We start from the raw sequence: 14,652 nt of genomic DNA on the forward strand, positions 1-14,652 counted from the left end.
GAGTCTGGCCATGGTGTTTTCTTGCCTATTTTTGACTTTCTGTGAGAAGAATATATTCTGTGCTGTTCTTAGAAGAACTGAGTATCTTATGTGTGAAGAATTAGTGGCCCAAGACAAGTCCATCCAGGGCAGCAGAGAGAAACGGATGTGTTCTGTACCATATAAAACAGGCAACTCTGTGGGTCGGATATTTCTCTGAAGATTTTTCCTCCCTTTTTCCCAGCTTCTTCCAGCTCTGTTCCTCCCTCCTCTTCAGGTCTCCTCCTGGCTCTCTAAGGTATGTCCTTTCCCCAGAATCTCCTTCCCTCCATGCCTCCTGATGCCCATCTCTCTCTGCCTCAGTGCACAGCTGCCTTTCCACCAGGTGGAATTCTGTGCTCAGCTGCCCAGGAAGAGCATGTCTCCTTCCTGAGTGACACTGACTATTGGCAAAAGAGGCTCTTTGCTTTCTGTGCAAAAGCTGCCTGGCCTGGGGCCCTGGATGATGAGAGAGTGAAATCCCTCAGCTTAAACTTCCTTTCTGAGGAGAAAAGGGGAGAACATGTCAGAGCAGATAGTGGGTTCCTGGTGGCCAACGCTTATTCACTTTTCTGAGACCCAGAATCTAATGTTACTGAAAACCACTACTGCCGACCTCAGCCATGGACTCTGCTGAGGGAGGAGGTGGAGGGACCAGGAAAGAGGGTAAGAGCCACTGCAGGTTTGGGGGGTTGGGAAATCGACTGCATGAAACTTTGTCTTCCCTACTCTATTAGCACCAGCTTCCTCCTATTTCTCCTCTGTATGGATCCCTGCCCCCAGGAACATAGGTATGCACACCGCCTCTCTGGAAGACCCTGTTCTGGTCAATCTGTCAGTTCTACCACCTGGGAGCTGTGGTTTTTCTCACCCTCCTTAGCCTCCAGACCTAAGCCAGCTATCAATTCACTCACTTAAGCACTCATTAACACTTCTGAGTGGTGTGGACTGAAGCGATAGCATCTGTTACATTTCTTTTTTCCAAAAAGGAAACTTCACTGCCTGATGCCTTGGGAAAGCTATACATCTTCTGTGCTTGAAGGAGTTACATGTGAACCTAGATTCATGTGCTGTGTCCCCTAGAGTTGTTTCAACTTTTCTGTGCCTACACACTTACATTAATAGAATGAACCTCTAGTGGCTGAATTTTAGTCATTGCCAATGGAGATTATTCGGGATGAGCCCCATTTTGGATGGCAGTGAGGCCATTGGGGGAGTGGTAGGTGTTCTGACAGGAGAAAGAAGTTAATCTTAGCTGAGGGAGGCTCTTGAAAATAAAGCAGAAAGTTTAAATTTATTCCATGGGCTGGGATTGAGAGGCACTTTGACATCCATGGGCAGGGACTGAAAGTGTTGAGACATCTCACAAATACAGACCCAACTAATGTGGCAAACTGGATTTTTTAAATAGACCTCCTATAGTCTCACCTATAAAATAGATATTCTCTTTCATTGCTACTGAATTTCTGTCCACCTCTCCACACACATAATTGCACACACTGGTCTCTCAATCTGATTCCTAGGATTAAAACAAACAATAGCTATAACTGCCATGTAAATGATAGAATCTAAGCAAACACAATTTGCTCTTAGTTAGCACTAATTAGGCATGGAGAGGTGTTGAATAAATAATTGAAGAATGATGGATAACAGAGAGCAGAGAAGGGGTGAGGGGCAGCCACTCTCAGAAGTGCTCTGGAGTGCATGAGAGATGCTGGAGCTGAGGGCCCAAGGCCCAGAGGAAGAAGGTGGAGGAGACTGACATGGCTTTTAGAGCAGAATAAGGGCAATAAATCAAATTTAGCATGACTTATGATATAGAGGTTCAGGACCTGTGATGTGGATGGTGGGTGGGTTGGGGGAGAAAAATGCCTGGAGGAAACCAGGTAGGAGCTTTAAGATCTTGATAAAATGAAACATTGTATAGGGAGAGGATGGGGATGTCTTGGGACATTGGCAGGGGCACTGAAGGCTCTGTCCACTTCCTGTTCTTATTCCAAAGGAACAAAGGAACCGAATGGGTCTGGGGAACCACAGCGCTGTCACCGAGTTCATCCTCCTGGGGCTGTCTGCAGACCCCCGTGTCCAGGCCCTGCTCTTTGCGCTGTTCCTAATGATTTACCTCCTGACCCTGCTGGGGAACCTGACGCTGCTGCTGGTGATCAGGGCTGATTCCCGCCTCCACACCCCCATGTACTTCTTCCTGAGTCACCTCTCTTCCCTGGACCTTTGTTTCTCTTCGGCTACAGTGCCCAAGCTGCTGGAGAACCTCCTGTCTCAGAGGAAAACCATCTCTGTCCAGGGTTGCCTGGCTCAAGTCTTCTTTGTGTTTGACTCAGGGGGCACAGAAGCCTGCCTGCTCTCAGTGATGGCCTATGACCGCTACGTTGCCATCTGCCACCCTCTGCTCTATGGCCAGAAGATAACCAACAAGCTCTGTAATGGGCTAGTGTGGGGCTCCTGGGGCCTGGGATTTCTGGACGCACTCATCAACATCCTTCCAGCTATGAGCTTGGACTTCTGTAAGGATCAGTCCATCCCCCACTACAGCTGTGAGCTGCCCTCTCTCTTCCCTCTGTCCTGCTCTGATGTCTCCACCAACTTTACTATTTTGCTCTGCTCCAGCCTCCTGCATGGGCTTGTAACCTGTGCCCTAATTGTCTTTTCCTATACTCCTATTGTCTCTGCCATCCTGAGCATCAGCTCCTCCTCAGGCAGAAGCAAGGCCTTCTCCACCTGCTCCTCCCACCTCACTGCTGTCCTCCTGTTTTATGGGTCAGCTTTCCTTCGCTATCTCACTCCAACCTCAGGTTCACCCCTGGAGTTAGTGTTCTCTGTCCAGTACAGTGTGGTCACTCCCTTAGTGAATCCCCTCATCTACAGCTTGAAGAACAATGAGGTGAAAGCAGCTGTGAGAAGGACCTTTGGAAAATATCTCCAATATTCCAGTAGTTGACCATAGTCAGAGTTTACTACACCGAGATATTCTGGTAACTTGACAGTAAGACAGTAAATTGATACCAGGTACAGAAAGAAATCTTAGAAACTCATAGAGCTACCCAGATAATGATGAGACCAGATTCAAGAATGAAAGGGGAATATTTATTTTCCTTAATGAGTAGTATTCCATCGTAAGGCTGTTCCATGGTGTGTTTATCTATTACCAGGTTAAGAACATTTGGGTTATTTACAGTTACTGGCTATTACAATTAAAACTGCTATAAACATTCATGTACAGGTTTTTGTGTAAACATAAGTTTTCACTTTGTGAGAGTGCATACCCAGGAGGGGATTTGCTGTGGCATCTGGTAAATGTAGGTTTTACTTAATAAAAACATTTTCCAAGCTGTTTCCCAGAATGGCTGTACCATTATACATTCCCATCAGAAAAGTATGAGGGATTCAGTTACTCTGCAACATTGCCCTTACTGGCATTATGTTTTTTATTAATTTTAGCCATTCTTAATATGTGTGTACTGGTTGTAGTCAGAAACCAACTATACCCCAGAAATAGAGTACTTGTGAAAACTGGTGAAATCATAATAAACTTAATAGTTTTGCACCACTGTCACTCTCCTGGCTTTAATAACTGTGCTCTGACTGTGTAGAATAGTATCATTTAGGAAATCTAGGTGCACAGTACACAGGGACTGTCTGTCTTATTTTTGCCAGTTTTTTGATTTCTAAAATTTTTTGAGAACAAAAGGTTCTCATAGTTAAAAACTATGGGCTCTGGGTGACTATAATGTGTCTTTGTAGGTTCATCATGTAAAAAATGAACCTGTCTGTTGGGGGTTATGGATAACTGGGGAGGCCACCTCTGTGTGGAGGGCAGGGTGTATAGCGGAAATCTCTGTACCTTCCTCTCAATTTTGTTGTGAACCTAAACCTTATCTTTTTAAAGTCTTAATAAAAAAAAATACACTAGCACATAGAGGAAAAGTAAAGGATGAAAAATTGACAATGCAAACTCAAACTTAAGAAAGTTGGAATGAGTATATTAATATTAGACAAATTCAGCTTCAGAAGAAGATATGTTATCAGTGATCAGCAGGGAGATATGGTAGGTCTAAAGGTAGGTGCAATACATCATAGAGACATAAGAAACCTAAACGTAGAAAACGTACAAATGAATAGTGCTTATTTCATGAGATTTGCTAAAATATGTCAATAAAAGGAAGAGATAAATTGGCCAAAATCTTCTCAAAGAATCAAAACTGAAAAATAGATTGAAAATAAAATAAAATGTTGAAATAGGGCTAAACACATTTATCTGATATGATATTCTAAAGGTTTGACAGTGATACATATTAAGAAAATGTTTTTCAAAAAGAATTGATATTGCAAAAATAACCATGATTGGTTGATAAAAATAGTTCATAATGATGATGATGACTTTCAGACAAATATCTTGTTAGATGAAAGTCAGAGTTTTGCAGAAAGTAGTTTGAAGGTACTGGGTAGGCACAGAGACCCCCAGGGGTGGGAGACTTGCAGAAGAATAGGAAGGAAGAAGGCAGCTCTGTATTTAGCCTGGACCCTGGGCAGCCCAGAGCTGTTCCAAGGTGTCTACTGTGTAAAAGGAAGTAACCTGGACCTTGTGCAGGATCATATTTCCAAATTTGTGTCTCTATTTTGTGCGTTGAAAAGTTTAGAGCAAAGGGGCCGATTGAATAGATCTGGGATATGCCCCATATTCTGCAGGACGAGCTGATTCTGAAGAAGGTAATTGATAGCCCACTGAGAAACACTGAGAGAAGAAAGATTAATCTCATTTAATTGAAATGCAGGTTAAAGAAATTAACAAGCCCAATTTAGAGAAGAAATTTAAAAAAGTCAATATCTGGAACACCCTGGTTATGATAGTCACCATTCTGAATACTCTTTGTTCAGAGGCTTTGAGAAAATCGTAGCAAAACACCAGCATAAAAGTGCAAATCCTGCAGTTCATTACCTCTCATTTTTCCATAAATAGTAATTCTTTGTTTTCTTTGCCATGATTGTACCTCTACAAAAGAAAAACTAACCAAAATGATCTGTTAAACATTATGCATGTTAAATAAGTACCTGCTTTTAAAAACAAACAAAAAACTTCAGGATATGACATGTAAACTGAAAACCACTGGTGTTTAGTTCCCAGTATATGGTCACTCTTTCGATACTTTTTTTATGTGCTTAAACATACAGTATTTTGCTTCTGTATAGTACAGTGCAGTGGGGTAGTATGTTCATTAGGTGAATTTGTTAATCATGTTTCTTCTGTGGTTGATTTTTTATCATTCCACTTTTCCCCATCATTCATTTAGAAGCTTTACAGTCTTTTCTCTAATTTTGGTGGCAGCATTAGAGATTGCCTTTGAGATCCTTGCTTATCAAAGTCCAATATTAATTGATAACTTTACCTTCATTTGGTCAACTTAAGTATCATTTTTAATGCAATGAATATCTCCCAACATGTTTTATTTTTATCACTAATTTTAATCATATTCACATACAAATAGAATACCCTGCTAGAATTATTATTGTTGTTTTTATTATCAATATTCCTTTAATCTGCCTATGTACCACTTTCTTTGATCTTCATTCCTTCTGCATTTCAGGAATTACATGTGAGGTTATAATTTTCCTGCCTGTTGAACACTTTTCAAGGTTTCCTTTGATGCAATTCTGCTGGTGGCAAATGCTCTTATTTTTTGTTTGTCTGAAATGTCTTTTAATTCTGCCTTAACTATGACAGCTATTTTATTGAGTGTAAAAATTTAGGATGATCGTTATTTTCTTTCAGCCTATTGAAGATACTGTCCTGTTACTTTGGGTTTCCATTTTTGATGTTGCAAAGGCTAATTGTTGCTCTTTTGAAGGCAACCTATCTTTTTCTTCCCTCTCACCAGCATTTAGATTTTCCTCTTTATGTTCCCTGATGTTTCATTATGATGTGTTCTGAAGTGGTTTTTCAAAATGTATCCTACTTGTGATTCTTTGGATTTCTTAAATAGTTGTGGACCGATTCTGAAAAAGTGTCAACTATTGTTCTTTCAAATATTGCTTTTCTTTCATTCTTTTCTTTTTTGGAACTCCTGTAAAGCTTATTTTAGACTTTCTCACTGTGTGCTTTATGTCTCTTAACCTCTTTATTGCATTTTTCTTTTTTTGTCTTTGTGTTGCTTCTGCATGTTGCTTGTGACATGTTAACCAATTAACCAATTCTCTTCAGCTGTACAGCATCCATACACTGAGTTCTTAACTTTGGTTATTGTAATTTTCAAGTAAAGAAAATTTTTTCAACTCTGATCTGTCACTTTTTAAAGTTTGCAATTACCTGCACAGATTTCCTAGCTGGATTTTATCTTGCTGACTCAGTAAGCATTCTTGTTTCATTGTTGGTTTCCAGTGACTGCATTATCTAGAGTCAAAGCTGGTCTGTTTTTATTGTTTGCTGCTCTTCCTAGTTCTTAGTCTTTGTTCTTGTTTACTTGCATATCTAGTTTTATTTGACTATAGGCTAAACATAATGATTAAAAATTGGATGTAGTAATAATTAGAGAACTAGGTTGAAGTTATCATCTTCCATGTTGGTTGATTATTGATTTATTTCTTCTCTCATATGCATAAGATGTCTGCAATCTAGGATTATGTAAAGTAAAGTTCAAGGTTTGATTAAGATGTTCTGCCTTACCCAGAATTTACGGAGTCAGGCTGTAGTCCATGAAATAACTAGTTTTCATTCAATCCATTTTTACTCTAGTGCAGAATTTTAGCTCCCATCCCTAAGTCTAGAGAACTTCACCGGGGTTCTCAGCTTTGGGTAACCCTAAATTATAATGTTTGAACCCCAAGCTTTGCAAGGTTGCCAAAAGTCATGTTAAATGTCTCAGCTGTTCCCTTTGGATAGAAAATGCCTTTAGGATAAAAATGATTCTAAATACTTTGCTCATTTGTGCAAGTTCCTGGATTCTCCCTGCTCTTGACCTGCTAAATGCTCACAATCTTGAGAACTTTTTAATGCTTTATAAAAGACACGCTATGTATTTAATTCAAAAATTTTAGTTCTCTCTACTGGGATGGTGGTCTGAATATCCTTGTCTGTAATTCCAGAAGTTGGAAACTCAGCAGAGCCCTTTCTTTTCTAGTTTTACTTTGGCTCGTACTTACCAGGCCCCCCATCGCTCTTCCCTGGCTTTTAACTTTGCTCCTTCGTTTGCAGCTGCAGATGGTGTGGGGGAGACACCCACACAGGCAGTGCTGACAGATAATAAATAGATAAAAATATTTGGTAACAATTTGGTCCTATCTGTCAGCATTTTACACTCAAAATGTTCATAGATTTAGAAGTTTATCCTACAGGATTACCAACATGAGGATATATGGTCATCAAGCTCTTCATATAACAACATGAAGTTAGAAGATCTTTCCAATATAAAAGTTGGATTAAATTCTGAAATGTGGACAAATAATACAATTTTGGTGTGTGGGATGGGGGAGGGGCTGAACACGGATGCATTCCGTTAACAATATTTTAGGTTGATACATGAGTTATGGAGTGTTCCCTATCATATTAAAAAAACCAAGTGAACAAAATAGGAAAAAAAGTAAAGTAAGTAAAGCGAAACAACATAAAATATAAGATGTACATGTGTGGAGCAATGATCACTCACAATGGACAAAGGATTATAGCTGTAATTCTGTGGCATGAGATCATAAAGGGGAGAAAAGTTATTTAAAAAAAGAGATGAAATGAAGGAAGGAAACTCTGACTTTAATATTGTTTTGAACAATTACATGATTAATAAAAAGGTCAATTTTAGAAACCTTGAATAATAGAGTTATTCAATATACAAAGTCTATGTGCTTAGCAGAATATAATAGAATTTGCAAGTTATATTTTAAAACATGGAAAAGTATTTATTCATACATTATTATATACAAATGTAATTAAAATTATGTGAAAGGATGCATAGTAAAGATCTTTCCAATATAAAAGTTGGATTAAATGCAGCTATTAGCCACTTGCACTGAAAAATAGAATCGTTTTTTTTTGTATTTTTCAAAATTTCTAAGTTGAGAACTTTCAGTGATCAGGCAAAAGATGTTTATTTGTACTGTACAGAATGTTTTAAAAAATTTTAACGGAGTGAGAAATAGGGTACATTACATATTTTCATCTTTTAGGAGAGAAATGAGAATAAAAATTGTGATTGTGTTTTCTTCATAAATCCCCATAGTGTAAGAATGTACTAGGCAAATGAGAAAGTACCAAAAACAGAGAAGAACTCCCAAATTAGGGAGTTGGTCAATCACATATTTAGATTAATATTTGATTAAAACACTTCTTAAAATAACATCACTGAAGGGAAAAAGAATACTGGATGAAAATGCATGTGATTCCTTAAATGGATGAAATAGTAAAAGAGACAAGCAATTACGCAAAACTGTGGAAAGACCTGAAACAAGACAATCTCATATTAAATTCTGCATTTGATATATGCATATTTACAAAGAATGTCTTCCTTGGTTATTACATAAGATTGTTATAAGTCAATCTCCTTTAGGGAAAAGGATCTAGGTGAATTTGGAGCATCCCGCATTTCTACAAGTGGTCTGCAGAAAGCAGTGCCCAGGTGGGAGCAGAGACACCAGGAGACGGTACAGGAACAGAAAGGGGAGGGGAGTCCACAGAAGCAAGCCTGTCGTTCCAGGTTCCCTGGGAATTTCAGAGGATTGCAGAAGTCGGGGGTGGCATCCCTAGCCCCTATTACGGTACATGCTGCATGAGCATAGTTTAAGGAATCCCTCCCGCCTTTAAAGTCCTCTGTTCCTCGGTGCAGTGAATCGCTCAGGCCACCTGAGGGCGCCAGTGCATGTACAGACCTCGGTTTCCAACTCCTGTCCTCCCAAAGGGGTCCGACCCTCTTCCTCTTTTTTTGACCCTAATTGAAGTTTCCTCTTTTCATATCTCATTATTATTTTTATTCTTCCTTCTCTCTCCCTCTCTTCTCATACCCGGTCTTATCTGTACTAATTTATATTTCTGGCTTGAGAAGGGTCACGTTTACATGATTATCTTGTACAACAGTTTTTCAATTGGCTCTCAGCCCTACACTCCTCCCCCGTACTTGCCTTTGTATTCCCGTGCTGGTGGCTTCCGGGTAGGCTCAGCAGATGGGAAGGGTGGGTGGAAACTAAAAGAGGCACTAATCTGGGTCTGGCGGAGGCTGGGCACTACCCCTCCAGCAGTCCCAGTGTCAGCTGCATTTTCCTTGGTGATGACCTGCCACCTGGTCTCAGCACCCCGTCAGCAGTCCAGTCAGTGGTGACCCAGGTGGCCGCTCTGTAAGCAGGTGAGTAGCCCCACCTTGCCACCATGCGAACGTGTCAGGAGAGGCAGAGGACAGAAATGTGTGTAGTCTGACTTTGCCCTAATAGGATAGTCCCTCTCCCAACCATTCTTACTTAGCTCCTATCTTTTCTAGAAGCCCCTCTCAGTCTAAGCTCATCCACAGACTCCCAACTCCTGAATTTCAAGTTTATGTCATCATCAGAGGCACTGGCTCTTTTATTCTAGCAACAGTTGCCCCTAAATCTCAAAGCACGAAGGATTCCAATAAGAATTCAGATCATAGACACTGTCATCAGTCATAAATCTACCGGTAACGTTTCACTGATGTAAGGAAAAAGTCTGTAACCAATTTTCTTGACTGAAATAATGATCCATTGCTCTGCCCATGAACAAATTAACTTTGAATCAAAGCAACAAGTAGCTCTCTTTTGGCCTTTTCTTGAACATTCCAAAGGAAAGAAGTTGGTACAAGATATTTTGTTATATCTGACATTAGCAGAGCAAAATTTCCCTAATACTAATTAATTAAACATCTTGATGCAATTCTGCCTTGCTTCCCAGTCACCCGCTGCCTGCTCTCTGCGATGCTGTGGACCTTTTTGCAACATTCTCTTCAGAGCAGCTTTTACTTCCTTGTTCTTGAAGCTGTATTGAAGGGGATTCACTAGGGGGCTGACCACACAGTACTGTATGGAAAAAACCAACTCCAGCGGGGAACTTAAGGTTGGCATGAGATTGCGGAGGAAAGCAGATCCATAGAAGAAGCTCACTGCAGTGAGGTGGGAGAAGCAGGTGGAGAAGGCCTTGCTTCTGCCCGTGGTGGACCTGATGCTCAGGATGGTGGTGACAATGCGGGCGTATGAGAAGAAGACCAGGAGTAAGGTCCCTGAGGCGTGCACAATAATAGCGTACACGAGCACTGCAAAGATGCTGGAGACATCAGAGCAAGACTTCGGGAATAGAGGTGGCAGCTCACAGCTGAAGTGAGGCATGACATGAGCCTCCCAGAAGCCCAAATTCCATGCTTTGAGGGTTTTAATGAGAAAAGGCCCCATGAGACCCAGACCAAATCCTCACACAACTGTTTCCTCATCACCTCGCTATAGAGCAGCAGGTGGCAGATGGCATCGTAGCGGCCATAGGCCATTATCAAAAGCAGAAAGGCCCAGTCCCTGCAGTGTGAACACACACACACACCTGAGTCCAACAGCCCTCTCCCGAGACTGGGTTCTTCTGTGACAGGAGATTCTCCAGTCTTTTGGGCACAGTGACTGAGTAGTAGCAAAGATCCCACAGAGAAGCACATGGGGGCGAGCAGGGAGAATCAGCCCTGATGACCGGCAGCATCAGCAGGCTCCCCGGGAAGGTCGGATGGTAAACCCGTGGCAGCAAAAGGAGCAGCAGCTGGGCATGTGGCTTTGCAGATGGTCCCGAGAGGACAGCCCAGTGGCGGTGCCGTGACTTCCTTCAGCCACTCTGGAAGGTGGTCCTGTGGAACAGACACAGAAGGTGGGTGAGGTGCTCACCTGCCCTTCCTGCCACCTCAGAGTTCGTGTCCCATGCTTTGTATCCGTTTCTCCCTCTTCAGCCTGCTCACCGTCAAAGATTTCCATGTCCTGTCCTTGCCCTCCCTCCCCAGAACCTTTCCCTCATCCAAATGCCTCTTGAACAACTTCTGAGCCCTGAATCAGCACATCTGGGCTCTTTCCCTATGTGATTCTTCCAACCCAAATGGCTCTGGAGAAATTCATATGATTTTCCTGACTAGTCCATGACTAAGGGGTTCTGTCTCCTTTAACTGGCCCTTGTTTTGATGCTGCAAACACATTTCCAGAGAAGTGATTCTAATTGTCTCTGCCTTCCTAGGCTAGACCTTCTTTTACTTCTCATTGCAATGGTTCTGAACTATTTAATGATGACACCCTCTATTTATTATATTTTTATGCTTCACTGGTCTCTGATATATTTGGTTATTTGACTCGGGGACAATTTTGAAATGGTGTGTGTGCATATGTGCACATGAACATGCAAATTAAGTAAAAAAAACCTGAGGCCCAGATTGATAAAATGTGCTCATGTCTCCAAGTTGAACAGCCAGGATCTGTAGCCATTCAATAAGACCCTAGGACCAGAGTTTATTCTACTATCTGTAGTGCTATTTCTACTGTTCCTCCTGAGTAAATAAAAATATCCTCTGGTTGAGATTTAAGAATTAACCAATCTTTGTAGTAACATCTACATGTGCAGATATCCTATTTCCGTTGGTCTTGGCGGTGGGTATTTTGACAGTTCTCTGGGTGGTTCCAGTGAGCCTGCAGGCTGCTGATGCAGGGCACCCACTGGTCTGATCCATGCCCTCATTGCTCTCCTTCCTCTGCTTGACTTCATCTGACATTCTGCTGAAATTTTTGCCCCTCAAATCCTGACCCAAATGCTACTTACTCTCAAATTTCACCTTAGTTTCTACCTCCTCTATTACATCTATCTTGATTACTTCCTTCTCTGTCTGCCTGGGTTACAGAAAATAATACTTATAATTTCTTTGGTGTCAGTTATGTTGCAGGTGTTATAAACTATTTAGTCTTTATATGCGGGCCATAACAAAACTCTGGGAGCTGCGTTATCCCAAATCCTATAAGGAGGAAGCTGAAGGTGTAAGTGTTGCTGTAACTGCTGGGTTTGAGAGGGTGAATGAGTTCATGAACTTTACACCTATCCCAGGTCCATGGAGCCAAGTCTGTGTGTTTTTCACCCTGTCTGCCTGACATTCATTTTCTTAAGCCCACCTGCTCCTCTCTGCTCTGCTATTTCACCTCTTACTCTCTTGTGTGTCTTGTGTCCTCCTTGGATAAAGTCTTGCTCTATCTTTTAGTAGGAGGTAAGTAGTAATTATTTTTTCTCCAATCAAGTTCCCTGTTAAGCACAGGGATTGGTAACCAATCATTTATATTGCCTTAAGTCATGAATACACAGGGGTATGACAAACACATAACGGGTCATAGCAATATTTGTTGAAGGTGGAAAGAATGAAAAGATGAAGAAAACAGGACTTGCCATGTGCATCTTTTCTTAAGGAATATCCCCAGCTTGAATTTCAGTTTCAGAAATAAACAAAGCTTGGGGGAGACTGGCCAATGGTGGGAAAAGGAAAGGAAACGGGAGTTGAGGGGCTCATTTTGCAGTGGCTGTGAAGGGCTGGCAGCAGATTTATCTTGTGCTGTGCTAATTGACACTTAAAGATTCCTTCCCCTCTCAGAGCAGCTCACACCTAATACACATATCTGTGCTCAGCTGGAGTACTACTTACAACCATTCATCTATGGACATATTCATCTCAGTTTGATAATTTATCTACCAGTTCATCCATTTAGTCATCTAATCTTTCATTTATTCACCCAATCATCAATCCTATCTGTCAATTCAATCATTATACTTCTATGTCTCCACTTTTTCTTTCATCTACTGCTTCATCAACTCTTTGCATTTGTCTAAATATTCAAATATGTATGGATTTACTTTCTGTAAGGCTTCCTACTTGGGCAAACAACCTTCTTAACTTTTTGAACTGCTGTGTGAATACATGTATTTGTCCTGGTTCTCCAATCATACTTGTCAGGACTGAATTCCTTTGCTGGCAAATGTTTTTCAAACTCAACTTGACACCTGACCATCACTGTACACTCAGATTCTATCCCTTTGTGAGCCTTTTATTGCCTTATTTGGCAACTCCTTATAGTAATCTTGACCTATCCAAATGAAGTCTTAATCTCTTTTCATCTACCCCAATTCCCCAGGGTTTACCTGCTATCACACTCTGACATTGGTATTGCCAACAGCATTTGCTATAACATATTCTATTCTTGTTGCACCCATGAATGTCTCAGATCTTGCTCTATAAGGGTTTCCCATCTTTCCCCACAGTTGCCTGAAAGAGCACATAGAAAATCTAGATGAAATCAGGAGGTCTGACTTTTTCTGGCACAAAGTCATCTTTTGATTTTGGTCTTGCTATGGTTTGAGTAGTCATCTTTGGTCCAGGGATTTCTACACACACCAAGAAAACCAGTTGCTCTATAGCCTAACTACAGAAAGTGTAGACATTAAGTTTTCCCATTGGCAAGTCACAATGGGGGAAGAAAACAGACCATTTCAGATGGATTATATTTAGAGCACTTGTTATCTGACATCTATCTTGGTCCTGCCACTCTCACACACTAAATGCAGTGGGAAACATTAGGGTTATGAAAGGAGCACAGAGAGACTTCTCTCATGTTATACTCAACCCAGCACAGAGGCTACACTGCATTTAGCTGCCTTTGTGAGTTTGTATACTGGGCAGAGAATGTCAGTGAAGCAGGTCAGGTTCAGATATAATCTAGTGGTAGAGAAGGCAGGAATTTGGCTGATGGAACTTGGAAGCTCAAGAAAGTTGTATTACAGAAGGTCTCAGTCTGAAGAGAATCTTGACTCATTAACTAGAGGAATCGAGGTCTGTCTGAGACCTAGAATATTCATACAGTTACAGGATTTGCAACTTTGGGGCTGAAGCTCTAACTGTAAACCTTAGGGTCTCAGGGAGAGGCAGGATGGGTAGTATTTTCCTGTAGTTCACTTAGATGGGATTCTCCATTTGGAAATTATTAGGGAGGTGTGTAGTGAGATATAGTTCACCAAACAGCTTTATTTCCCAGATTCATATGAATTATGTCTTTAAACATCTTTTCTCTGACCATCTTGATGATAAAATCAGGTTTAAAATCAGATGCAGTTATTTTTTCTTCTACCCAATTTGCACCTGACACATCTGTGAACCCTTATCCCACACAATAGTGTTAACAAAGAACAATGTAGAGACCAGGGCAAACTCAGGTTCCTGCCTCAGGTTAGGGGAGGCACCTCATGTTTGGAAATAATTGTTTCATCAAAATAAACAGCATGAAATTTTGTTTAAAACATTATTCCAAAAAAAGACATAGCACTGTTTACCTCTGTTATAGGGAAAAATGTCATAACATATTTTATATGATGATACGTCAAATTGTAATACTAAAGACTGGAGTCAGTGACTTTGGCCACTTAATAGAAGAAAACGTTTTCAAAAGTAAAACATGCATATTTATTTCCAGAACTATGTTGAATAGAAGTGATGAAAGTGGGCATTCTTGAATAATTCTTGATCTTAGAAGTTTCAGTGAATATGGTGTTAGCTGTGGGCTTTTCATATACTGACTTTTTATGTTGAGGTAGTTTCCATCTATTCTCAGAATTTTGAGTGTTTGGGGCTTTTTTAATCATGA

At 40.8% G+C, this 14,652-nt stretch overlaps 1 protein-coding gene across 1 annotated transcript; it reads left to right on the forward strand.

Annotated features, from left to right (window-relative positions):
* Positions 1-2,035: 2,035 nt before the first annotated feature.
* On the forward strand, positions 2,036-2,974 carry LOC108384519 (olfactory receptor 8S1-like). The gene has a single exon (XM_017641546.3). It carries the CDS (start codon positions 2,036-2,038, stop codon positions 2,972-2,974), a length of 939 nt encoding a protein of 312 aa, XP_017497035.3.
* The last annotated feature ends 11,678 nt before the right edge of the window (positions 2,975-14,652 follow it).

The sequence above is a fragment of the Manis javanica genome, chromosome 10, assembly GCF_040802235.1.
Source record: "Manis javanica isolate MJ-LG chromosome 10, MJ_LKY, whole genome shotgun sequence".
NCBI lineage: Eukaryota > Metazoa > Chordata > Mammalia > Pholidota > Manidae > Manis > Manis javanica.

Excerpts from the sequence above, each read along its gene's own strand:
- LOC108384519 (XM_017641546.3), top strand. The coding sequence starts at position 2,036 with ATGGGTCTGGGGAACCACAGCGCTGTCACCGAGTTCATCCTCCTGGGG.